General features: G+C 49.2%; 6 protein-coding genes across 6 annotated transcripts; 3 read left to right on the top strand and 3 right to left on the bottom strand.

Annotated features, from left to right (window-relative positions):
• Positions 1-1,532: 1,532 nt before the first annotated feature.
• Positions 1,533-2,828, bottom strand: LAJ45_03461 (uncharacterized protein; the record flags this gene model as incomplete). The annotated part of the gene is made up of 6 exons (XM_046113047.1): positions 1,533-1,541; positions 1,618-1,696; positions 1,767-2,119; positions 2,192-2,445; positions 2,517-2,659; positions 2,722-2,828. The coding sequence occupies 6 exons, from the start codon at positions 2,826-2,828 to the stop codon at positions 1,533-1,535; spliced, it is 945 nt and encodes a 314-aa protein (XP_045973924.1).
• Positions 2,829-4,764: 1,936 nt separating this feature from the next.
• Positions 4,765-5,850, top strand: LAJ45_03460 (uncharacterized protein; the record flags this gene model as incomplete). Its single annotated transcript, XM_046113046.1, has 2 exons — positions 4,765-5,151; positions 5,224-5,850. The coding sequence occupies 2 exons, from the start codon at positions 4,765-4,767 to the stop codon at positions 5,848-5,850; spliced, it is 1,014 nt and encodes a 337-aa protein (XP_045973923.1).
• Positions 5,851-8,845: 2,995 nt separating this feature from the next.
• On the top strand, positions 8,846-10,955 carry LAJ45_03459 (uncharacterized protein; the record flags this gene model as incomplete). The annotated part of the gene is made up of 8 exons (XM_046113045.1): positions 8,846-9,034; positions 9,120-9,142; positions 9,210-9,449; positions 9,505-9,577; positions 9,654-9,843; positions 9,905-10,131; positions 10,194-10,310; positions 10,377-10,955. 8 exons carry the CDS (start codon positions 8,846-8,848, stop codon positions 10,953-10,955), a joined length of 1,638 nt encoding a protein of 545 aa, XP_045973922.1.
• Positions 10,956-12,829: 1,874 nt separating this feature from the next.
• LAJ45_03458 (uncharacterized protein) lies at positions 12,830-14,478 on the top strand (the record flags this gene model as incomplete). Its single annotated transcript, XM_046113044.1, has 3 exons — positions 12,830-12,953; positions 13,061-14,116; positions 14,171-14,478. The coding sequence occupies 3 exons, from the start codon at positions 12,830-12,832 to the stop codon at positions 14,476-14,478; spliced, it is 1,488 nt and encodes a 495-aa protein (XP_045973921.1).
• A 1,266-nt stretch (positions 14,479-15,744) lies between these two features.
• On the bottom strand, positions 15,745-18,248 carry LAJ45_03457 (uncharacterized protein; the record flags this gene model as incomplete). Its single annotated transcript, XM_046113043.1, has 3 exons — positions 15,745-17,589; positions 17,664-17,886; positions 17,980-18,248. The coding sequence occupies 3 exons, from the start codon at positions 18,246-18,248 to the stop codon at positions 15,745-15,747; spliced, it is 2,337 nt and encodes a 778-aa protein (XP_045973920.1).
• Positions 18,249-19,096: 848 nt separating this feature from the next.
• On the bottom strand, positions 19,097-21,245 carry LAJ45_03456 (uncharacterized protein; the record flags this gene model as incomplete). Its single annotated transcript, XM_046113042.1, has 5 exons — positions 19,097-19,430; positions 19,510-20,631; positions 20,694-20,764; positions 20,852-21,160; positions 21,222-21,245. 5 exons carry the CDS (start codon positions 21,243-21,245, stop codon positions 19,097-19,099), a joined length of 1,860 nt encoding a protein of 619 aa, XP_045973919.1.
• Positions 21,246-26,725: the final 5,480 nt, after the last annotated feature.

The following is a 26,725-nucleotide window of genomic DNA, read 5'->3' as shown; positions in this document are numbered from 1 at the left end:
CTAATAGCCTGACAGCACATAAATGATGGCTTATTATTACAGCGCAGAGCGGCTGAACAGAAGCACACTTGGAGAGTGTATATATCTAAGTGTACTTATATATCCTATCAACGACGTCCGTCCGTCCGTCCGTTCGTTCGTTCGTTCAAATATACGGTATTCTCCAATTCAAAAAACAATAATAAATTTAACCATACTCCACAGTCCCATAAGCCGGCCACCTGGAAAAAGTATTAACCAGTGGAATGAAAGTTATGTCGCCGTCTTAGATGGTCGTGTACATGCGCGTGTACTCAAGGTAAGAATTAGACGAGAACTTGAACAAGCGCAGATAACAAGGATTTGATTGTTCGAGGTCAGCAAAGACTTGCATGCAGCTGAAATTGGTCCCAGGATCGTTTTAGATGCCCCAAAATGCTCATGCCCCAAAATGCTCATGACCCTCCAGTATTATTACTGGCCACGAACTCAGTCCACAGCCATGGTATGATGTGCCAATATTACAAGCTTTTTTCTGTGCGAGTTGGTCATATCAGAAGTCGAGAATTGGGGCAGAAATTTCTGCACCTCTTATTATTGGTTGTTTTAATGTCCCTAACCCTCATACAGATCATGTACAAGAATCTGGGTACACATTGCCCACATCCTGCAGATAAAAGTCTGTATTGACAAGGGTCCCCAAAGACATCACCTAGATCATAGGCACCTCGTATATGCGTTATATTTAGCTAGAAACTGGTTTCTTTATAGGTTACTAATTGATACTCCTGATCAAAGATACTTCAATCATGATTGGTAGGTACATGTAGCTAGCTGCACATGCAATGTCGTACGATAGGTTTACGGGAAGACCGGCAATTACAACAATGACATGTAGGTACACAAGTACGAGCTTACTCCAAAAGAAACGAAACGATAATATAATGTGACGTGGAAATCGAGATCAATAGAGGATGGTCGAGACCGAAACTTACTAAAGATATTCGCCACAGTGATTGCCAGTTGTCGGGTTGTTTTGCGTCTTTACTAAAATGAATAATAAGGCTTGAATAAAGTGCAAAGAATTCCCAACAATTAAAGAATTGAGAATGAGTGATACTCCATGACTCGCCGACACCCTCCCGGAATTCAACCCCGTCATCGATCACCACATCCTACCTGATTTGCGGATCTCACTATCCTTTAGAGGAGAAAATTTCGCACTTCTATGCGGGGTGCATAAAATGGGGCTGAAAGATCTTCAACTGCAACCATCTGATTGGTTGGAGACTTGAATCTTAAACACAACCGAATTAGATTTCCAGTTAAACGAGCAGGAAAGGTTGTTCTAAAGATAGCGAGCTTCAACCTCTTAAATGCGATAACTAAATAACTACACAGGACTGAATACGATCGATAGGTAAATAATTACATAGAAAAGAAATGTAAGGAAAAAGTCCTCCTAGCACTCCCCTCCCTCCCCTCCTTCCCGCCCCCCTTGATCACCTGTTGTAATCATATACCCACCCCGCAATCAATCAAATACGAGGGTGTTACAAACACTAAGTACAATTCGCGGTGTGTTAGCTATCGGGTTTGTGCGATGGTTCTGAGCCAAAATATGAATGTGGAATGTACCTGTGAGTAGTAATCGTTGGTCTTTGTGCAAGTCGAACCAGAGGCACAAGTTGTAGATCCAGAGTATCCAATGCCACCACTAAATAATTTGCCATAATATCAGACACATATAGTCGACAGCAGGAGTGGGTGAGAAATAATCAGCTTACCATTGGCCGTACTTCGCTACAGCAGCACCAGTAGAAGCTGGAGCAGCGCTAGTGACGACAGAAGCCACACTTGATGTAGTAGCAGCAGGCGCCGCCGACGAGGTAACTACAGGGGTAGTGCCGGTTCCAGATCCAGTCCCAGGCCATACTGCAGGGCCAGGAACAATGTACGTGGTGGAGGTGTCTGAGGTTATTCTAACAGAAACACCTGGATCAGACATGCTGAAAGCACCAGGAAGGCTGACGAGGTAAGAGCCTGAAGGCGACGCGGTACCGCTTCCAGTGACAGTGAGTTGTGCGCACTCCGGGTAGAATTGGGGAGTGAGTTCTTGGTGAAGAGCTAGGACTTCGTGCTGTACACGATGAGTAAGTCAATGATCAACAGTCGAAATCTATAAGAAACGATCATATATGTATGTACGAACCCTAATAATATAGTTACCAGGAGCAAGACTGGCTGGAATAGTTGTAGTCCATTTCAGCGTCTTCAAGATAATACCGTTACCCCATTCTCCCTTGTTGATGGTGCCTGACAAAAGTCCAGCCTCGTCGATCTTGAACCATACTGCACCGCTGCCATCAAAGTCCGCACAACTGGCAGGGCATTTAGCCATATATACAGTTACTGGGCCTTCAGCATGGGTCCATTGGGTCCAGACCGCAGTGATATCAGTGCCAGCTGTGATAGGTCATATTAGCAATAGCCCGCAGGAGTGAAGGGTTGACTTCAGTTATCGGACTCGAGCTTACCTGCAATTGACGCACTGAGTTGAGAGGTTTCACCAGCGTTGTTACATCTGATATTCGTTCCAGTAGGAGTGAGGATGGGATCGTAGCTGCTATATTTTCTCTGGATAGTAGACTGCCCAGCTGCAGAATTATATGGTTCCCACCTATATTTGAATAAAGATATTAGAATTTAGTTCCTATAAACAGGAAGAAAGATATATATTACCCCTTGTATTCAGTAGATCCAATGATGTATTTCCCGACACCACCATGCGCAGCAGCTTGAGAGGCCAAGAGCGCCAGAGCGGAAAAGATGAGAGATGCAGAAACCATCTTATTGATAATATCGAATGCTGTATGAACGTATGTGCGTATGTACGGATTGATAGTTCTCAATTGATAGTTATAGGAGAAAGGAGAGTTTATCCAACTTATATAGTTTTTAGTCCAAAATTTCAGGGGAGAGTTCCCAGGATGAAGAAATGAATATTCCCCCCTTCTTTGGCGTGCAAGATTGAATTCCTCTGTGCAAAATAGTCATGGGGGAACAAAAAAAGCCTTTCGGACCGACGGAATAGCATCGTTGGGTTATTGCCCCTGTAAATTTGAATACCAGCTCCTATATACCTACAAATTCCACCTCTTAATTTCTGTTCAGGTACAATGCCCTCCCTCTGATATATTAACGGTTTTGCGGCCTCGGGCCGTTGGCCCTTCTTTTGTCCTTCTGGTTGTGGTTAACTAAGCCTGTTTTGGGTTGGCCAAGCAAGTAGTGGAGACATCTAGGTTGTAAAATATCAGGTGTTCAAGCTTTAATAATGCTCCGAAGCGCCCCCTCGCGAGTTTCATAGTTATGCTTACTTTATGTGTAGGGTTGTGTCTGCACCGTGTAACCGGGAGCTTTTAGGCTGATCTACGGCAGGGTATTAAATCTCCGGCGAATATCTCTGATTAAAGTTTTATTTCATGATGCCTTTTGATAGTTGAGTCAAGTTACCATTAGTTTCCTTTTTTCCTATCTGATTTGATTTCTGAGTAAGAAACTAATCATGAGGATTCGTATACGTGCTTGAGCGATATTAGATCCAGAGCCTGTTGAGTAATGAACAATTTGTTAAGCATTCCTTTGTGATATATAGATATCGTTATTTTGGCTTCGGCCCGAGTTCCTTTGTAAAGGAACGCATAAAGAGACAACTCTGTTGTTGATATTTGTATTAGTCATCGTATATGACTTGAGTGGCCGTTGGATATAATGAATGCGTTATTAATGTTCACGCATTTTCTGTGCGCATATTCTCGGGGCCGGAACTCGATATTCCCGTATAACAAGTACCCTTATAATGCTGGATATTTGACTTTGAAAACTTGTTTAGCTTCAAGCCCATGCTTCTTATAAGTCACATCCTTCTTTGTAAGGCAAATAAGGGAGGATTTGGAAATTATATCAGGCTTCAAACCCGCGTGCAACGCTCATTAACGCCCATAGTACAGGATTATATTGCTTGATTTTTGACCGGATGTATCGGCTCTTGCATGTTATTGTTGCATAATATAAAAGTTGACCATGTGTCTCTTTATATTGCAGCATACCCCACAGTTGACATGTTGTAGGTATCTGTCATTCCTGCGGAACCAAGATCCCGGGACGCCGTGTCGTACACAATTGAGGGGAAGCCTACATCTACCTCATCCACTTGTCCTCCTTCTCTCTCCAGAGTAGTGGGTTCTAGGTCCCGAGTAATGTATGCGTAGAAACGAGGATTGATAAGCTCCGACTCATGCACGTGGCACCCCAAACTCCGGAATATATACTACCCCCGCTCTACCTTACCCCACGTCCCAACATCTTCTCTCTCCACAGAGACAATGCGTGAAGGATCTGACGGTTTTATCCGGAAAGTTTCTTTTGACCTTGGGTGCTTGTGTAATCCATTCGAGTGAGCATTCATGCAGCTGACATAAACCTCCGCTGCACGTGGCGACGATCCACCATCCCTCAAAATACCACGTCAATGATGTCATGACCACCTTTTTTGTTTATCCCTTTCTAAAGACAACTTCCAAAGCTTAAGAGACAACCCTGAGTCTTGGCAGGATTCTGAATGCAACCATGACGACATATCTGCGTACCGCAAATAGTAGTGATATAAATTGTTTAGGATCTCTCCGAAATACCCATCGCAGACAAACGAAGATCACGATAAACACATACCAGTGCACCTCCTGAATTGATCGAAAAGAATAATCTCATAGATACCCTGTAAAAATGTCAAAGTCCGATCTTTCAAGCATAAAGTTATCATATGCAACGCCCTCCTTGGGGATGCACCCCACGCATACGCTCCCGCTCAAGCTCTCTGCTATCTCCACAGCTGGATACCAAGGCTTCGAACTTGGCTTCGACGACCTCCTCTCTTTCGCGCGCCAATATCTTCGAATCTCAGACCTTGCCGAGGATGACTATGATAATCTGTGCACAGCCGCCGGAGAGGTCGGGCGTCTTTGTGATGAGTTGGAACTTGAGGTACTTGTATTTCAGCCATTCTCAAATTTTGAAGGATATGCGGAGGGAACAGAGAAGCGAAAAAAGGCCTTTGACAAGGCAAGGGGATGGATGAGGATCATGGATGCGGTGGGGTGTGAGATGCTTCAAGTGAGTAGTGCTTAAGCTTGGCCCTTTGATAATATACCCGGCGCTCTCTAAGTGGGTATTATCTAATACCAGGTCGGGTCAAACGACGACCCATCCAGCATTTCATCATTCCCCGAAATTGCCAGAGACCTCGCGGCCCTGGCAGACTTATACCATCCTCGCCGTATCGCATACGAGAACTGGGCTTGGGGTGCCCACGTCAACACCTGGACACATATCAATGAAGTGATAAAGCTCGCTGACCGCCCCAACCTTGGGCTCTGCCTCGACACATTCCAGACAGCCTCACTAGAATGGGGGGACCCTTGTGTTCCTTCCGGGAAGATCGAGAACGCCGACGAGATCTACAAAGCCTCTTTAAAGAAGCTTGAGAAAGAAGTGGATCCGGAAAAGATATTCTTTTTCCAGATATCGGATGCGTACCACATAGTGCCGCCGCTGGAGCGAGAGGGGGAGACCCCGCCAAGGGGGAGGTGGAGTCATGCGAGTAGACCGCTGCCGTACCATGGCGGATATTTACCAGTGCTAGATATGGTAAAGGCAGTTCTGAGAACGGGGTTTAGAGGTTGGTTTAGTGTAGAGGTATTTTTGGAGGAGGAGCATTCGAAAGAGCTGAAAGACGGGTTGTTGGATGACTGGGCGAAAGAGGGCATGAAGTCTGTCAAGAGACTGCTGGAAGATGCAGAGAAGGGAATCTGAGGGGACGATGACGTGATTTTGGGCGAGTGTTCGTTAAGAGGAGTACGTATGTAGAAATAGGATATCTGGGAATTTTTTTAATGTTGATTTTAATTTGAGCGATTTCTCGACCTTGCGTTGTTCTCTCGCACTGTATACGTAGACGTACTTGGCAAATTTAATCATGCATGTTAATATTAAAGTGCTGCAGCTGATAATAAGTACCGTCGTTCACGGGGTATTGGCGGATACTGGGTGATGGCGGACAGGGCAAAAAAGAGACAGCCAAGCCAACTTTTACCTGCAATTCGCCAATACCCAGTATCCACCAATACCCCGTGAACGACAGTACAAACATTTGATGACTAAAGTTAAAGAGGCGGGAGAGGCCACATGCATATCTATCGCCTGGTGGGCCGAAACATGCTCAGAATCTGGTGCTCCGCAGCCTTGGCAACTTTAGACCAAAATTTACTGCTTGTGGGAGTTGCTTGTTGAAATATCAACTGTATCATTACCCTATCTGGCAAGGCAAGCGCCTGGTTTGTATAATATGCAAAGCACCACATTCTGAGCATGTCTCAGCCCACCAGGCGATAACTATTTGTACTCCGTTCCCATGTTTATTGGATGACTCCAGTACTCTTAACCCTGGTTCACCAAAAACAGAGATGGAGACCGGCTTGGCACAAGAAAATGATTCAATACTCAGTCTCAAATCACCTAACCCCGGTGCCAAGCCGTCTCACTTTTGGACCAGATTTCAAAGTTTCCGAGCCATAGGTAGCGGAGTTTCGAGAATTGAAGGGATAGTTCCTTATTTCCCACCATTGATGGACACTTTGTATGTACGGTCGCCCTACACCACACTTTTTGATGATAATATTAGCTGGGAAGGGGAAACTAAGAGCTAGAATCGATTCATAGAACCTAAATACCTACGAAACTTTGCTTGTTGACATGACATTGTCCTGATTTAATTTCTACCATTAAACTTCCTCCGCTGATCAGTCCCAATGAGATTCTTCAGGTCCAATTCAAACCGGGGTGAAGCAAAGCAAGCAAGCACGAAGAGCTCTCCGCTACACCTTCTCATGCACCTTCATTATAACCGTAATAACTTGGCGTTTACGGAGAGAATAAGACCGAACCGAACCGAATCATTTCGTGCACATGGGGCAGAATGATCTAGAGCTCCTAAGAAGTATTCCACGATTGCATCGACAAACGAGGTAAAGAGTCGAGACAATTAGTAGATAAAGTATATATCTAGTAGAAGCTGATTATTATGACATCTAACTTGGCTATCCTTATCATAGGAAGTCCCTATTCGCCAGAGTCAACTTTCATTTCCCAGTATAGTACCAAGCATTCATGCAGGCACAAGGGAGAAACCTAGCACTGATGTAAAGTATAAATCTCTTTCCACCCCGCATGCTACGATTCAGTGGGTTGGAATTAACAAGGAGAGTTAGGGCTCTCAACAACCCCCACAAGTAGAAGTCGAGACTTTTTGTTGCTAGATAGGAATATGATAAAGCCAGCAATCGTCGAGGCTCGAGAAAGAACCGCAATCTTTGAAAGGCATATATCTTGGTACGCATTTCGTCTCCAATAATTAAGCGGTGATCGTATTCGGATTGATAACTAGCCTAACAGCTCCTTGATCGCGGTTGATATCATCTATCGAATTATACCCCACCGGCCAGTAGTCCGACAATGCCATCGATGAGGAGGGCTACATGCCTAGATACATACATTCCTCGATACCAAAGCTCCCCAAGCAGCGGCTACTTCACCGTTCTCAACAAGACCCCCACACCAGACGTCATCCATCACAGTGAATTACGAATGAGTGAATGGGGCTAGATTCTCAGCTGGCGAGTGAGATTCCATGATTTCTTGTGCACAGTGCACCCCCATGTGCCACTCCCCGCAGAATCACCGACATATCACCGAGATAGCTTGTATGTTATCTGGTATTTTATGCTTGTCTCCCCCCGCAAAAATAACATCAATCTTTCCCCGCAAATATGTAGATGCTTGTAGTTTACTTACCCTCGGTATAATCCTCACGAACTGAAAGGTCGATCCCGGTGTTGCCTTGGCGTGCGTGAGCGGGTAGCAACCGTTACACCTACTAATCCTGGTACTGCGGGTTTCATAACTCTTGCCCAAAATATTCTAACTATTCATTCGGTGCTAGATAGGTATATCAAACTTTGCAACTGATCCTCATAGGACCTTAAAACTGATAGACCGCGCTTTCGTTGACGGCCGACTGACACCTCGTTTATTACCACTAGAGCATATTACTAGTAAGCCGTGCCATTTCCGGAAGGCGGGAACGGTTCGGGAGTTTAGCAGTCGTTGGACTCAATATGGAAGCTACCAGAAAGGTATGCGAAGGGTTACCGCATCCAGGATCGAAAACGGGGGTATCTTGGAAACGTACATACTTCTTATCGATACAAAAGTCATCACGCGATGAATAACTTTTTCTTGAAAAGCAAACGAAACAACGATTTCCATCATCATTACTACTTCTGTAAATCGTTAGTCGGGAAGCTGTCCGGCCAAGCTGCGGATAACTTCGGTTGCTTTATGGTAGATGTACTTTGTACGTACTCTACTCTGCTGGTAGGGGAGACTCGGTAGCTGAGGGGATAGGTCAGTTATGATGGCATGGCTAATTGGTCCATCGTAAGATGCATGTACGATTCGGGTGAGAGTTTTTGGATGGCCTGGTATCCAGAGCGGCGAGAGGTACAGACAGGTACACACACCCCGGCTCAACAGAGTGGATTTAGATATCATTCCAGGGCGGGCGGTTTAACATGCCAACCTCGGGCTCAACCCAGCGATCCCGCTATGCTGTGTATGTACCCCGCAAAGATAGCTTGGACGAGAACGGCATGAAGTGAAAGCGCTTCATAAAGGATAGTCGCCCCTGGGTTTTTTTTCCTCTCCTTTCCATCATCAACTTCTTTGCGCTACACACCACTCTTCAATAATCATGAGCACAAACTTTGGTATTGAAGACCAAGGCTCACGGTCTGGCTCGGCCTCGAAAAGCAATGAGGCTTCGATACGCGAGGATGCTAGATTGGACCCTACCATTCGGGACGACGCGTCGGCGCAAGAGACTTCTGAGACACCAACGGTGTGGATGTGGGTTTTGACGTTTGTCGCTGGTATCAGTGGTGTAAGTTTCTTTCTCCCAGTCCGCCGGCATTGCGCCAGTAAATATCGTCAGTATAGTATCGCAAGCTGACATAGAAAAACTGCAGCTACTTTTTGGATACGACACCGGGTATTTAATTCTTCCGAATAACAATGGTCCGGATAGTAAGGTGGAAAAACTAATAGCGCACATGCAGAGTCATTTCCGGCGCCCTCGTAGTGATCGGCAGTGACCTCGGCCCTGCTGAGCTCTCGAATCAGCAGAAGGAGTTCATCACCGCTGCAACCTCCCTCGGCGCACTCCTGGCGGGGATTGTGGCCGGCGCGCTCGCAGATCAGATTGGTAGGAAATGGGTTGTTGCAATTGCGGATGTGGTGTTTATCATCGGGGCGATCATGCAGGCGCTCTCTGGGAGTGTGTGGTTGATGGTTGCTGGGTGAGCTGACTTCCTTTTTTATGGTCTTGGGTTGGTTACTGACGAGCATATGTAGTCGATTTGTTATTGGTATAGGTGTAGGATTGGCAAGCTTGATAGTTCCATTGTATCTTGCTGAGCTTTCACCGGTAAGTAGATTAAATCTATCTGCTAAACATTGATATATCAAATTCGGTTTCTAATATAGTACTGTGTTTGTCATAGGCCAATTACCGAGGACGAATGATCATCATCAATGTCCTCTTTATCACATTTGGTCAGGTTGTTGCCTATGCTATCGGCGCAGGTCTTACACATGTACATGGCGGCTGGCGCATCATGGTAGGTATCGGCGCTATTCCGGCTGCTATCCAGTTCGTCATACTGTACTGGCTTCCTGAAAGCCCTCGTTACTGTATGTAACTCCCCGCCCCGGGCAGTTATAAGCTTCCGGCTAACATAAATGATGCCGAAAGTGATCCGGAAAGGTATTGAAGGCCGGGCAAAGACCATCTTGTCACAGATTTATAAAGGCGCCTCCGATAGAGATTTGGATGAGAAAGTTGCATACATCAAAGAATTCACCGAGGATAGAAGACCTGGAACAGCTTCGCAGAAGGCCTGGAGCGACTTCAAGAGTCTTTACACTGTGCCATCCAATTTGAGGGCGTTGATTATTGCGTGCGGACTGCAGGGAATTCAGGTTCGCCATACATATACCTACAGTTAGGGGTTCCAGCAAGGGCTAATGTGTTAATATTTTAGCAATTCTCCGGTTTCAATTCATTGATGTATTTCTCCGCCACCATCTTCAAGAGTGTCGGCTTCGAGAACCCTACAGCCGTCAGTCTCATTGTTGCCGGTACAAACTTTGTCATGACCGTAAGCTTAAGGCCCCCCTCCCCCTCCTAGCATCACCAACGAAAACTCACACAGCTCCTCCACTAGTGCGTTACCTTCCTCGTCGTCGATCGCATAGGCCGCCGCCGGGTCCTCATCGGCACCCTCTGGGGTTGTGCCGCCGGTCTCACAATCTGCGCCATCGCATTCCACTACCTTCCCCGCAACGACGCCGGGGATGTCGTTGGCGGCGGCAGCAACCGCTGGGCCATTCTAATCCTTGCCTCTCAGATCATCTACGTGATGTTCTACGCTCTTGGTATCGGCAACATCGCATGGGTCGGCCAGAGCGAAGTATTCCCATACAACGTGCGAGGATACGGAACAGGGATGGCAACCGCCACCAACTGGGGTGCGAATCTTATCTTGGGATCGACGTTCTTGACTATGATGGACAAGATGACTCCTAGTGGAGCATTCGGGTTCTATGCGATCTTGTGCTTCCTGGGATGGCTGTTTGTCATCTTCCTGTACCCGGATCTGAGTGGATTTACGCTGGAGGAGGTGGCGGAGATATTAGGCGAGAGCTTTGGTATCAAGGAGAGTCGGCGGAGGAGGAAGGAATTGAGGAGGTTGGGACAGGAGGAGCTGAGGAGGAGAGAGGAGGCGTTGAGGGAGAAGGTTTGAGCAAAAGTGGTGTTATGGTCGGCGGCCGTGAGGGACTCGTTTTGTTTAATCTGGCACTAGCGTTTAGTCCCGGAGTGTCTATACCACAGTCAGTTATGACTACTACGATTGTGATGTCTTACCTGTATATATAATGTTTGGAACCTTCTCTATAAAATCTAATAACGAAATTTTTTATTATCTACACAACTACCCCATATCAAACTTATAACATAACGTTGCACTAGAGACATACATATGTTTCGTTCTTTTACTGCATGAACGTATGCATAGCAGGTCCTGGCTATATATATCAATGCCTCAAAATAAATAGTGTCCATGGGATATACGGCGGGCAAGCGTCATCACACAAAGAAGCGTTATATTCCGCTTCCGCGCTCAACCTTGGCTTCGATTGTAACCCTAACCGCAGTACCATTACAACCAGGAACATCTCGCTCCCGAGGCCGGCCGAAAACCACCACCAACCACTATCAGCGCCGGGCACCTCCTACACCAGCACAAAAAGCGACTACAAAGTTACCGGACCATCACCCCCTACACCATGCTGCCGGAAGAGGTGTTTTGAAGTTGCGGGGTATCTATGATTTCCGATCAGCCTACGTTAGTGGCGAGACTAAGATAGGTTTTTCTTAAATTTGGTCATGGATTCTCACTCGGATTTTCGGTTTAATTCATTAAGGTTTGAAACGAACTAGTGGGGGTGATGGGTTGGTTGGAGACTGGCGGCGGAGGTAGGGTTAGTCTGCTTACTTTTTATATACAGATTTTATGGTTTTTGTCGGGGTTTGGTGCGCTGGGTGGCCATGGAGTGGGTGTGCTGTTGGTCCTTTTGGGTGTTTTTAGCTCCGGCGCCGGTTCCACTCTTTTGGAGTTGCTGCCATAGACCTGTAGCTCGCAGGGGAAAAGGGGGGTGATGGGCGTTTTTATTATGGAAGGGCGGGAATGAGGGGGTTTGTGAGCGTGGGGTGGTTGGAGCTAGTACTGCAGCTCCGGGAGGTGGTGTTTTTAAAGAGATGGAGAGCCCGGAACACCAAGCTAGTACAGCGGTGCTGGCTAGATTTTTATGCCTTATTTACAGAAGGGACTTGACTTCTTTTATTGGCCGATCGGGCTCTTGGTCGTTCCCGGCCGGGTAGTGAGATCAGCGAGAGCGCATTTGCTCATATACTTGATATTATGAAACCTACTCCGAAGTGCTATCTGGGCTGGCGGGAGCAAAATATATATGGCTTTTTGCTTTAGCTAGGCCATCGTCTCTCGATCTCATGCTAAAATTCCGAAGGGCCAAAATTCCATGGGGCAACACAGAAAACAGCTGCAGGGCGATTGTCGCTTTTGAATTGTGCCGCTGCTGGCTGGCATTCGGCTTGCTGATAGTCTACAGTTTACTCTCTTGGCGTTTACAAGTACAGGAATTAACACTTACAAGGATATCAGCCAAGTTTGCCGTGCACCTTCAAAGGCTGTGTTGTAAGTCAGTGTATAGCTATAGTATTCACCCTCCCTCCAGACCCTCCAGACCACCGCCACCACCACCGCCACCACCACCGCCACCACCACCGCCACCACCCCCACTCCCCCGATCGCAGCCCCCGCCCAGCTATCATTGACACGCCCAAAGCAGCATCCCCAGGCGAGACGCGTTCCCCTCGCAACGCAACGCGTAAATTGAAAGTTTCCCTTCTCTTCCCTCACCTCTTGGCACGCACCACCTCTCTTCTTCTCTCTCACCGTAACTCTCAACCTCTCAACCTCTCAACCTCTCAACCTCCAACTCCCAACCTCCAGCCTCCAACCTCCAACCTCCAACGCCAACTCCAACTCCAACTGCGACGGTCCTTACCACGGTGTGACACCAGCCAACACAAGAAATGGCAGGCACAGAGGCGCAAAAGACCCTCAGGCAGGAGCTCAAGGAGTGGGAGCGCGCGTTTGCGGACGCGAATGGCGGCAGGAAGCCGACGCGGGAGGAGATCAAGAGGGATAAAGTGATTGGTTAGTGTTGCTCGATGCATGTTTGGGACAAAGTGGTTTGGAGATATGCAGAGAGTGGATGGACATTGGATATGAAAACAATGGCTAACAAGAACAACGGTCTACAGCTGCAAAATACACCGAATACTACAAGATCCAGCCCTCCTCCAAAGCGCCAAAATCAAAGTCCTCACAATCCGCAGACCCCAAACCCCGCGACCCCAAACCCCACACCTCCAGATTCACCACCACAACCCCCACCGCAATCCCCTACGACCCCACCAACCCCTTCGCCTCAGGCCCCTCCCCCAGCAGCAGCAGTGTAAAGTCCACAACCACAATCCCCTCCCGCCCCACAACCTCCACCTCCGTCTCCACAACCTCCATCTTCCGCACGCCCTCAAAGCCCTCACAGCTCCACAGGGACCTCTACGACTCCCCGCTCTCAACCCGCGGCCGCCGCCTCTTCGGAAACCGCATCCGCGACTCCGTCGGCCCCACGCCGCAAAAGACCGGAAAGGTCCTCGGCATCTTCGAGTCCTTTGGCGCCGCCGTTGACGACGCCGACACCGACGCCGCCGCTGCCACCCCATCACACAAGCGCGTACTGCGCCCCTCACCCAGAAAGACCACCACCACTACCGCCGCTGCCGTGGCTTCACCGGCGCTCTCGACGCCGCGCAAGCGCAAGGCGGGGGAGATGGGGACCCCGAGGACGCCCGGGACGACGCAGAAGACACCCGGCACGCAGCGCGATGTGTTTTCGACGCCGGCGTTCCTGCGGCGCTCGTTCATTGGGTCGTTGGAAGAGAGCCCGGCGGTGGTGGAGCCGCGCAGGCGGCGGCCGCTGGTGAAGGGGCTGAGCGAGATGGTGAAGGAGCTGCGGAGGTGGGAGGATGATGCGCATCGTGATGATGAGGAGGCGATGCGGGAGATGGAGCGCGAGATGGAGGGTGCAGAGGCGGAGGCGCTGCCGGTGAAGAAGAGGGTGCTGGAGGAGGTGGAGGTGCCGGTGGAGGTGGAGGTGGAGGAGAATGATCCGGAGACGGGGCTGCCGCCGTTGCCGGAGGGGGCGTGGAGGGAGGAGCGGCGCGTGGAGGAGGAGGAGAGCGGGGAGGAGAAGGAGGATAAGGGGCGGAAGTGGAAGAAGAAGGGGCTGAAGAGGCAGCATAGGCGTGTTATCAGTGTGTTCCCCCCTCTGGCCTTCACTAGGATAATTAAACTAACGATCCACCCAGTGCGCCCCACCGCCAAAACCACAACAACAACAACAGGCGAAACCGACGACGCCCCGCCGCCGCCCCCCAACCCAGAAGACGCAGAGCTGCCCGGCGCGGGCTATTCAGACGAGGACCTGTCGGATCTGGACAACCTGCCCGACGAGCCGGTGCGGAAGGCGGTTGCTGTGCCTGTACCTGTGGAGCGGAAGGGGAGGAAGATCTCGGAGGCGGCGCATGCGAATTATCGCAGGGTCAATATTCGGGGCAGTAAGGGCGCGAAGGCGGTGAATGGGCGGGCGGGGAGGTTTAAGGGGAAGAGGCGGTAGCGGGGTGGGTTAGGGTGAGGGGGGGTGAGGTGGGGGAAAGGGGGAAAAGGGGGAGGGGAAGAGGGGGATGGACATGTAGCTGTGTGTGTATATGTAATATTGATGCTCTGGTGCTGCGTGTAATGTTGGATGTGTTTTTTAGTCGGTGGGTTGGTTGGTTGGTTTGTTGGTGGTTTTGTTCACGTTTGTATAGCAGTATAGCGGTATGGCAGTACATGTAGCCTTTTTAGCCACTGGGGGTTTTGGTAGTAGTAGTGGGGCTGGGGTTGGAATATATATATACTTAATTGTGGAAGGGGTCTTGACCACTTTTTTTTTGTGGTTGGTGTGGCCGTTTTTTTGTCTTCCTCTTTTTTTTTTTTTTAACCCAGAAAAATTTGTTTTCCCCCTTTAACCTGCCAAGCAAAGAGTCTTCCACCATCTCAGTAATTGCATAATAATGATGATAATTAATGAAACACTCTGTTCTTGTTGTAGGGATCTAATTTTTCCAACGCAGGCCCTATGTGCCCATTCCAGTTAACCGATGGGGTTGGTAGCATTAGACTCCGTATTAAAATCATGACAGGCCCATATATACACATACTGAAATTGAATTACAATTATCTCAGTCACAGCCCTGGTTCGCATTATCGAGTGATTGTTCATGATGCAATTTCCTTTGGGGGGGGGGGGGAGGGGAGGGAGGGGAGGTGGAGATGTTACTCGCTGTGCTATGGCTTGTCTGGTGTATGCCAATCCCCAGACCATATCTAGGCTTCACTTGGTCTTCTGGAACAACAGCATGTATATGTATGCAGTGGCACCGTCTGCACGGTAGAGTTGTAGCCACCGTGCGTGCCATGAACGGTCGAGTCAATGACCACGTGCGCCACAACTAACCACCTCCCTCTCGATAGGGATAAGGAGCAGCAATGGTGGTTTATGTGGTTAGTTGAAGAAGGGGCTAGCGGATACGTTGTTCGTTGTGGTGGGGCGCGCGGTATCTGGCTTTATTGTGGGCTGGTTAAATAGCTGGCTAGACTCATCCTCCTTCGTCCTTTGTAGATAGTAAACCACAAACACCACAATGAAAACCTCACAGCCGTCTAGCTCTCCACATCACCAGCTCACCAGCTCACAAACTCAGCCTCAACACCGGAATTCTGGTTGCTTGTTGTCTATTACTTCAATTCAGAACTTTTGTTTCCGCTACATAAGTATAGTATAGTAGATACCCCTAATGATACATGCCAACCCCCCCAAGTTAGCTAGTAAAGTAACTGACTACCTGCCAAACTCCGGCTTGTAAGCCTTGATGCCCTCACGCATAAACTCCCTCAGCGCCATTGTCGCATATGTGCTGGTTCCCAGACACATCCTCAACACAACCGCCGTCTTTTCCTCCCCGTCCCCAGCTGTAGCAGCAGCATCCTCCTTCTCCTCCTTCCCCCCCTTCTCCCCCGCCACCAACACCTCCAAATCCGTCTTCACAACCTGCTCCACCCCCCTACACCCCCTCACCTCCACACTACACCTACCGCCCAAAAAGCCCGCCACAGCACCCCTATAACTCCCCGGCAGACTAAACTCCCGCACCCCCCTCTTCATCTCCAGCGGGTCCAGGCCGTGCGGCGCCATCACGCGCTGATACACCTCCAGTAGCTCGTTGGACGGATACACCACGTCCCACCCAGGCGTCGGCAGGACAATGTCGCGGATGCCCCACTGCCCGCTGGCCGCCTCGGCGGCAGACAGGGCGCGCGCGCGCTGGAACGCCCCGGGTGCGCGCCGGCCCGTGGCGCTGGCGGTGGGGGCGTGGACGACGACTTCGCCGTTTTGGTCCACCTCGATGTCCTCCGTGGCGGGGGCCGGGGGGGCGTCGGCGTCGGAGTCTAGCGGGATGAGCACCAGGTCGCCCGGCAGGACCTGCAGCCCCATTCGGACGCGGGCGCTCGCGACATGGTTCCACACGTAGCTCTGAAGCGCGTGGACGTACATTGTCTTGAGGGCTCTGGGGATCGTGCCCAGGGCCGCGCAGTAGTCTGTTGATGCGGGGCGGGCGGCAAAGTAGTGGAGGATGGCGCTCTCGGCGGAGTATTTGTAGGGGATGAGATTTGCGGCTTTGGCGTGGTCGCCGGCGTTGAATGCGGCGATGGCGGTGGCGCGGGCGATGTCGTCTCTATTGTTGTTGTTTGTGTTTGTGTTCTCGGCGGAGTCGGAGTCGGCGGAGGAGTCGGAGGGGAGCAGCGCGGGGTCGTAGTGCAGGATCTGCCCGACAGCGCCGTGCCAGTCGCCGCATAGCAGCTTCACGCCAACCTCCCACGTCCCCACGGTGTAGCTGCCAAAGCGCTGCAGCCCAAAATAGTTTACGAACCCGCCCTCCCTCACGCGCTCCACAACCTCCTCCACAACCTCCTTCAGCGGCCGTGTCTCCCCCGCCGCAACCGCACACTCGCGCAGCGTAATCACAAACTCGTTCCCGCCCAGATCGCCCAGCTCCAGCCCATACGTCTTGTACCCAAAGTTGCCCACCCGCGTCCCCGCATGCAGCGCCCCCGCCGCGCCCTCGGTGTTCAGCCGGGCGAGCCGCGAGGCGTCAACACGGTACACGGAGCACCGCTGCACCGTCACCGCGCGCTTGTCCTTTGTCCCCGCGAACCCGATCTGGCCGTGTGCGCCGCCCCGCAGGCCAAGCAGCTTCTGCACGATCTTGACGGCGTGCATAGTGTCTTTATTCTCCTTGTACAACAGAAAGTGACAATAATCACCACCTCTATCCGCAGCCTTGGTGGCAGGCGCCTTCTGTCTTGCGCCGCCACGGTTACCGCGGCGCTGGCGCGGGCCGCGGGACGAACCTGCGGCGGGGGCAGGCTTGATTGTGATTTTGTTCTCGTCGTTGTCGTCGCCGGTGAGTGTTGTTGTCTCGAGCTTTGATGAAAAGAGGCGGCGGACGAGGGCGTGCAGCGTCGAGCGCGCCTCTTTGGCGGCGATGGCGGGGGTCGTGAGTGTCGTTGTTGGGAGCTCGACGGGGGTGGGCGCCGACAGGATGGCGCGGTAGAGGGACACGCAGGCAGTGGCGAGCTCGGGGGTGGTGAGGCTTGAGAGTGCGGTGAAGTCGTCGGCGCTGAGCTGCGGTGGAGGGGAGTGGTTAGTTGGTATTGCTGCGGGAGAAGCTGCGCGGGGGAGGAGGAAGAGGGACATACCTCGAACGCCGCAGCCTGCGCCGCTTTCGCCGCCTTCGAAGCAGCAGCGGCGGCCGCTGCAGACGCGGGCTCCGGTATATGCGGCGCCGGCGGAGCGGCAGGCGCGAGCCTCGGCTTCTCGTTCTCGTTCTCGTTCTCGTTCTCGTGTCCGTCGACCGTGAGCTTTGTCAGATGCGCCACATTGCCCTCTTCGTCGATCTCGTTGACGAGGAAGTCTGTATATCTAATCCTCCCCCCCGCACGCATCAGCCCCGGCCTCAATTCCCCCAATTGCCCACAAAGTAGCCCACAAGTAGCCCACAAGTAGCCCACATACCTCTGCTTCAGCACCCCGCTCCACCCACGGATCCCCGCATCAACATACTCCGTAATCCCCACCGCGCGCTCCAGCTCCACCTGCGAAACTGCCTCGGTCCGTGACACACTGCCGTCCTCTCCCTCCACCTCTTCTTCCGCTTTCTTCTCGGTCGGCGGTGGTGGAATTGAGACTAGTACTGATGATTCTGTCTGTAACTCGGCGGCGTCGGCGACGGCGGTGACGCCGAGTTTCACACGTTTTGCGGGCGGCGGGGTGGTGTCTGACATTTTTGGGGGGGGGAGCGGGGGAGGGGATTGTGGGGTTGTGGTTGTAAGAAAGTGTGGATGGATGGGCGTGGGCCGGGTAAAGCTGGGGGGAGATTATTAGGGCTTGGGTGTAAATAATAAATATTATCAGCCAGGCGGTACTTTCTGCATATTGGGGAATGTGCCTCTGGAGTGCCTCTGGAGCAGAGTAATCCTAATACGCCCCAAAAAGAACCCAATCAATTGACTGGACCCCTCATCACCGAAGAGTAAAAGAAAAGAGAAAAAAACTTTCTCACGGTATATAGGAACCTCTTTGCAGAAAGAGTACCAACATACACCATCGAAAACTTATGAATCAGCCGGGAATCGAACCCGGGTCGGGCGCAAACTTGTTTGGCAAGCGCCCGTGATACCACTACACCACTGAATCGTGCTTCCAGGTGTATTTTTCAATTATATAAGCCGTCTGTGTAAAGTAGTAAATATATCTTGAATTCAGTTCTACCAACTCCCTCTTTGTGTATTCCAATTGCAGCTAAACCATCAACTCCGACGCCGATAAAATATAGGACCCTCGCTCATAAAATAAAGTTAAAAAAAAAAAAAAAAAAACGAAAGAACAAGATGAGGGGAGGAAAGAACGTCGAGTTAAAAAAAATAAAGTAAAAAAATTCATGCAGCGTTAAAAAGAATGCAGAGTTAAAAGAATGCAGAGTGAAAGAATGCAGAGAGCCATAATAATGCAGCGTGAAAAAAGAATAAAGACCGGTAAAGAGATCGACAAAAAAGAAAGCAGAGCTAATATCTGGCTGGGGACACGACGATATTCACAAATGCAAACCCCCGCCCAACACACAATGCAAACCTCAATACTCTGCCAGCGCCGGGCTATCCCTACCAACATGCTTCCCATGAAAGCCCAGCCCGACAGCAGTCTCCATCTCCGCCCTGGCAACCTCACTCAGATCCCGTGCGTCCAGGACCAGCAGGTAGCTCTTCTTGGCACACCCGTCGAGCACCACAGTCAGCAGCACGCCATCATCTTCTGCTGCGTCTGGGGCCGGCGAGGGCACGAATATGCACTCGCCGGGGGTGTGTGCGTGTTCCTCCCAGATCATCGTGGTGTGGGTTTTGGAATCGTACTTGGCGATGCCGTCGAGGAGGGTGGATTTGCATCTGTTGAGGAGGCCATATGTGAATCTATACATCAAAATTATATGAGTCAATACTGCAACATTTACCGGTTTTTTTTTTTTTTTAATATGATGGGAATACAAACCTATGTGGCAGCGTGACAAAGTTCGGATTGATTGTAGGCAGCTCCATCCCTAGCTCTTTCCCCATTTCCCATACCTTCACAGCGTCACTCCCACTGCTCCTCGTATCCATCCTCCACCTGGTAAGCACGGCCCGCCCCTTCTCCACCCACTCCCACGCCGACTTCTCGTCCCCCTTCAGGTTGTTGACGTAAAACTTCTTGAGCACATCCATATCCCCATACACCGGCACCTCCGCGACAATCTCCTCCCCTTCCTCCCATGCATTTACGGAATGGAATGCAAAGAAAGCCTCGCCAGGATGCGATGATACGACGCCCCTCCTGCTGTCTGTGCGGTCAATCACGTACCACATGGTTCTTTTCCGGGAATCATAAGGTTCCAGCGCATCCATGATATTACGGTGATACAGCATCTTGATGCCCCCGCAAGCGTAGTGTGACCCCCAGACGCAGATCACCACATACCGTGGGGTGAGGAAGAAGGAGTGGATATATGCTCCCGGTGCATCCGTGATTGTGGCTAGTATATCGGTTTTGCCCGTGTCCTTAGCCACTTTGAAGATGCGGTATATAGGTTTATGCCCGAGGGTGAGGTTGTAGTTGAAGACATCACCAGTCATTGGGCATGTCCGTGAATGTGATGCCGACAGTGGGCCAGAAAGATCAGGGTGTAGAACAGTTTGCTTTGCCAGGCCAACTGGCTCAAGGGTTTCTGGGTCCAGTCGTTGCACTGCGGCAGCATCAGTCTTGATATACAGACTCCGGCCCTTTTCGTCTGCTGGGTACCCTGGGTAGTCTGTGGAGACAGTGACAGCTATGTTCACGCCATCAGGTGTTTTTACTTCGGGCCTTGGGGCGAATGTGGCCACGAACTTTCGAAAGAAGCTTTGGCATGGATCACGCTGGGCGAACGAGAAGCCGGAAGGTATCTTTCCAGTTTCACGGATGCCCCGGAGGACTCCGTCGCATGTGTGGCGGGAGTTATAGAGTACTTTCTTTGGTGATATCAGGTTGAAACGATGGGTTTGTGCAAAGGCATCGAACCAGTGAGACATGCTTATCTCTACTCCCTTGTCGGTGGTGGTTTGATATCCTCCTGGTCCTGTACGGTAGAGAACCCCACTGGAGAAGTATTGTTAGTAAAGGTCCATATAGCTATAAAGTAATTAGAAAAGAGTTCTTACAGGGCATATTCGGGGATTTCCCCAGTAACCTTCAATTCGACCGGTGTTCTCTCCTCATGGAACACTTCAAACTGCATTTGATATCAGCAACCATGATCAAAAGGAAAAAGAAAGTTAAGATAACAGTAAAAAAAATAAAAATAAAAATAAAAACTTACACCCTCAGAATTCGGCCAATCATTAAAACTTTCCCTCTCGGTTTCACTCGATACCGGAATTTTATCTGTCATAGCAGTGGGGGTTCTTGATACTGTACATGTAGGTGTACTAGAGGACCTAGTAGCAAACATTCTAAACCTTCGTTTATTCCCCGACGTCCTCGCCACTGGGTCTTCGCTAATTTCAGGCATTGATTTTCGAGACCGCTGCTTTTTCTTGAAGAGGCGGGATATTATTGAGGAAGGCATCGTGGAATTGAAGAGGTGAAACTTTCTCTGCCGGTAGTGGTGAGGGCTGTGATGAACTTTCTATGTATGTACGAAGTTAAAGTTCACGATTTTTTTTTCGTTAATTAGTAGGTACGAGTACCGGATCGGATGAAAAGAGTTCCATAGCTTCTTCTCTATATAAGGCACACGCACCCAACTCCTATCCCGTACTTGGCTTTCTCCTCCGACGTTCGTTTAAAAGGTAAGTTTTTTCTCGTTATCGACGTTACAGTTGAGCCGCCCCCCGAATGAAGAGGCGAAAGGTTTCCGTCCCCTTTGGGGAATTTTAATCGAAGGCTCAGACAGAATGTAATCTTCTCCCGGTAGGTAGATAGATACGCGGGAACCACTGCAAAGAAGAAGAAAAAAAAACAAGGGTTCCCAGCTCATAAACGGCTTTAGGGCACCAGTTGCGGCAGTTGGTTATGGCCTTGAGCTTCCTGTGGTTCGCAATTTGATAGAAAAACCTTTAACCCTGAAGAATTTCTATTGGGGGGAGAGAGAGAGCTAGGGATACAAAGCCGCCCCCATGTGGTCCAAACTCGACGGAGCCCGATGCATCCATTAAATGTCAAAACACACGCTAACAGTAATGGGGTAATTAGATTTGTGAGGGAATGTTCTTCGATTTCTCGATATCAGAAGACAGACCGAATCTGATAGGATCACTTTGTGTTGAAACGTAACGTGTGGATCTAAGACCTTTATTTGTTGTAATTGCTGGTTGTGGCAAGCCACTTGACGCCCGGACTGCCAATCAGCCATTCGACATCTATTCGTGATCAATTCACGTGGCTCGATATAACTAGAATTTCTCTGTGAATGCATGTACACATAGAGCTTGGCCGTCTATTCATTCTGCAATTGTAGGTTGTGATGATGATGGTGATGATGATAAATCTCTCTGCTTAAAGGAACCAGCGAATGTGCTGGCCAAAGTGCTGGTGGAACAAAGGTTGAGCCATCAATACTGCCAATTCCCGCGAATGAACACCGTTGATTGGGCAATTAAGCGAGAAAGGAACCAGGGCTTCGGGAAAAAAACACATTTTAATAAGATCTTCGCATCCGTTAGCCAATGAAATGCACGCACAAGCGAACGTTACATACCTTACTACTGCTCAAACAGACATCGTGAAATTAACGGACCGCGGATCTGAGTGTGGAGAGCTCACTGCTAGGCCCCACATATGTGACCTTGCCTTCTACCTTTCGGCAAGCCGAACAAACAGCATTACAACAACAGGACAACAGATGCTATTGGTAGTGTCCCCCTCCTCCCAATTCGACGAAGCTGTCTTATTAACCTTCGGGAATATTGCTGTTTTCTGACCTTTCAGATTTGACCCTTTCTTATTCCTGTGTCACGACCATGCAGAGCAGTCCTCGTGCACTGCGCACAATTAGGAAGCCAGGCCCATGTCCTTGCAACTTGTTCAGGAAATACCTAGATACGTCAAAAACCTTATCCTAGTTTTCCACCACTGAAATTGCGGGGGGGAGGGGGGGGAGGCTATGTCGATCCTTAAAAGAGATTCAACGCCATACAGCCAGCCACTCACCCTATGTTCCGTGAACCACCAAACTACATATCCAACGGTGATCACATTTAGAAATCATGTCCGAACAAAATTCTCTACCCAACGATATGCACAGTATGTAGCCAACATCAACCACCTCCCTCCCCCCCATCCCGATGATATCACATTCCCAATGATTGGCGACGATGACTGGGGCGATAAGTTCTGCCCCCCGCATGAAGCCGAGTGAGCAGTTATGATTCCTTAGGCGACCAGCTAGCTGGTTAGCTGGAGACCCCACTATACCGGAAAAAGGCATTCTTCCCCTCGAGCCACCAAATCGCGCAATCCGGCTCCCCGCGTGCTTTTGGGTAACACGACGTCAAGTATCGAAGTGCAGCATTTCTCGCTTGTTCGTCTCACGGTATTAAATCGATAGGCACGCACATATCGATGGATGGGGCCGTTCTCATGACTGGGTTCAACAAAGGCCAATCGAATGGGGATTTATGGAGAATGCTGATGATGAGAAGAACACAAATCAAATACTACCCGTGGAGATTTCAATAGAACACCATGGTCTTGAGTCTAGCTTGATGACCGGTGAACTTGCAAGCTGCTCGGACGACCGTATCTACGACGCGGTTTTTTTTGGGCCTGTCCTACAACCCTGTGTTACGTCCTTAACTGGAGCTAAAGAAGGTTACGGAAAAAGAAAACACGAGGGGGGGAAAAAATGTGCTTTGGAGACGTTGCTGTTGAACTGGGTGGCGCCACATACATAAGTAATAGAGAAGACTACTAAGCAATATCGATGGTCTCAAGCACTCCAGTGCACGCTACTTACATTTGGTCTATGTAGGAGATACAGATCATCTGGCTTCTCGATATGGCCAAAACAGACGAGATAAACGAGCGCTTTGACCGTGCATGCCTCACGGTTGGAATCTCAATTATGCGAGTGACTTCCGGTGATTAAATATGAAAAACACGCTCTTTTTTTGTTTTTGTTTAATTCATTAATTGCATTGAAAAACACGCTCGAAGTCTAACCAAGAAAAACAAGAATAATCCCCCACGCTTCTAGAATTATGAGACCTCTCTGGAGTCGAGTCTAAGCTTAGATCGAAATTCGTACCGCCGCTGGGCCCTTAATTACGTACTGATAGTTACTGAATTCGAGTAACCAATGCAAGGCAGGCGAGACTGCATTTCGCTAATTCTCCGTCTCAAGAGAGGACATCACATGAAAAGCACGTGGATAACCGAGGGCCTAGATTTAAGCTTTCCCCGACTTCGAGGTAATTAGGGATTTAGGAGGTGCGATCACAGGCAACAATAGCCTTGGGTTAGCAGAGGCCAACCGACCATCTCTCCTAGGAACGTACATGTACCTACATGTATGTACAACGCCAACATGGCAAGAAGTAAGATGTATTCAGTACCGCCACCAACAGCTTTGCTTTGGAAAAAACCACTTCAGGGCTCGGCCCGTTTTAAGCGGGTTGGGTTTCTGTGTTACGGACAGGAGGATCTACAAATATCGTCAGTTAAGTCAGAACGCTGGAGTTGCGCTTATGAAACCATGCTTCAAATCTTGCTTTTTCAACAGTCGCGTTTTGATATCGGGCAGGCTTGGCTTCTGTTTCTTACCGAAGCCGTGAATATTGCACTTCAACGCATCCCAAGGTCAAGTAAATTGGACCCGCTTGTGGAAATAATGGTATCGTACTGATAATAATGGTATTCTAGATGTCATCTTAGCTTGAGCTCAATGTCTCAAAGGATATGTGATATGTGCCCTCAGTGTGTGATTATTGGATGCTCTCCCTCTTCCTTCCATCTTTCCTTCCATCTTTCCTTCCCACCTTCCTATTTTTCTTCTCCTTCCTACTATTTTTGAGGTCTAAACAAAACAGTCAAGATAATCACGGGTCTTTCTAGAACTACACGTAGCTATAATGATGTATTCCTTCTCCCTTAGAGGCGCTGTTGATCTATCAGCTTGTATAAGGCAAACTAAGAATTCTTAACAATTGAATGGCACTACTATATACACAGGATGGAAGTGGAAGAAGAAGGTCCATAGGATATCATTTTTGACTTATCAATACTGTATCTCTTGCTTATATAGAATGAACCAAGATAGACATTTTTCACCGCGTGATTCATGGATGATCACTCGCCAGCGAGACAGACGAACACAAGGCTGGGGGTACAAGAAGCTAGGATTAAACCATTACTAAGGCTGTCGGGGAAAAGTAGACGTCGCCTGCTTATATAAAAAGGGGCTGGATATATTCTAGAAAAAAGACCAAAAAATTGTTTTGCCCTGATTTAGATTTGAACCCGGGTTTCCCTCACAGCTCTTTCGTCTACATGCTGATTTCTAGGCGTGTTACCGTTACACACCAAGACTTATAGATTATAAATCTATTCTAGGTAGCTAGATAGGCGAGACGGATTGTTCGCGCAGCACCTGGGCCTGCCCCTATCAGGTCTCTTACTTTTGAAGCTCTCACAATATCTAATGCCAAGGCGGTCTAGGCATCCATTTTTTTTTTTTCTTTTCCCAGTAAGCGTTGGCAGATGCATGATGGCAACCCACCCCAGAGACCAACTCTCAAACCCTCTTTCGAAATTTGCCGTGGCCAGACAATACTATTCTTCCTCCTCTATTTAGGTGAGCTGGCTTGCTCCTGTCACCCCGTCGTACACTTGAAATAGCCAATCTCTGGAAACTAATCTCCATCTCAGCTATCCACCTCATCTTCCACTTTCACCAGGTGTGGCCACCTCATGACACTAACGAGTAACGATGAGGAGGTCATAACGGCCATAGGGAATGGTGATAGTGGATCTATATTCGTGTAAAAGCTATCTAGACAGATGAGGTTATGTCGGAGTCGTACCTGTGTTGATACTGATGAACGACCTGGGAGACAGACACTGGATGATCATCCCCATACACAGCCTTATGGACTACCAGCTAATTTTGAATCCTTAGACAGATTCTTGCTGGTTTGAATATCCCGTCTGCGTGGTTTCTTTGTGTGGAGACATTGTAAGTTGAGTATGAGCTGAATGAGATTTTGGATATTAACGAATCCTATCAACTCGATGAACTTGACTTCGTTCACCGGGGAGGGAGTAAGAAATAAAGTTTAATCTTATCGATGATCCAAAGGCTGACAGGCAAGCCAGACTCTGAGTTGGTGACTCCTTGGCTTTTTTTGGGTGTCCATTGCGAGATAGCGGTAGGTTTGAGTGCTGTAATTTCACCGATAAAGGGGCTTTATAGGAGCAAAAATTAGGATGGGCATGTTCTTATGGCTGTCCGGAATCATCAATGCTTTGGTGTCAGCAGAGGTGTCTAAATTCTTGGCCCTGTTAGTGATCCCGAAGGGTGCCAATTGGGCACTAGTGTCTAGGCATTAATAAATATAGAAGGGCGGTCTTTAATTCTCGGGGCTCCTTCTCAAGATCTTATCGATTCGTTAAAACTTGCGTCTCTCCTGGTTGGAGGCTGTGCAAAAAGAAATACGATGGGTTTTAAATTGATGGGGTTAATTTCTCCGAAAAGCTAGTCCTGGCTTTGACCATGTGGTTATTTCCCGTCCATTAGACCACGGGTCATTAGTGCACATTGACATGTAGTTATATCTAAATCCCCAAATGGTTGTGCAAGCTTTTCAGCCCTGCGGCTGTTCCTGGTGTTCAATGCCAGCCAGCCAGAAGTAGGGGACCCTCCGGCTGATTATCGGTCTGAAAATTGCTATTAATGGTGGAGCTAAGCTACTAGATATCTCGCTTCTATCTGCGTAGAACGGAAGGTTTCGGATATAGAGCCTTCCGACGATTGGATCCTTTCGGTCTTCCTGGGTGGGGCAGGTGCCCTTTACGTAAAGATTCCAGGGTGGTATGGTTTCCATTTACTCCCTTTCTTGTGAGATCAGCTTCTGATATTCACTCCGGGGCTAACAATACTTGATAGCACAGTAACCAATTCAGGTATTTACCCCAATGGGAATTCTGGTCATTTCCTGACGCCACTCAAGCTGGTGAAAAAGTAATCAAAACGATA

Source organism: Morchella importuna (assembly GCF_003444635.1).
Source record: "Morchella importuna strain M04M26 chromosome Unknown Morimp01GS007, whole genome shotgun sequence".
Lineage (NCBI taxonomy): Eukaryota > Fungi > Ascomycota > Pezizomycetes > Pezizales > Morchellaceae > Morchella > Morchella importuna.
This window is presented reverse-complemented; position numbering and strand designations above follow the sequence as displayed.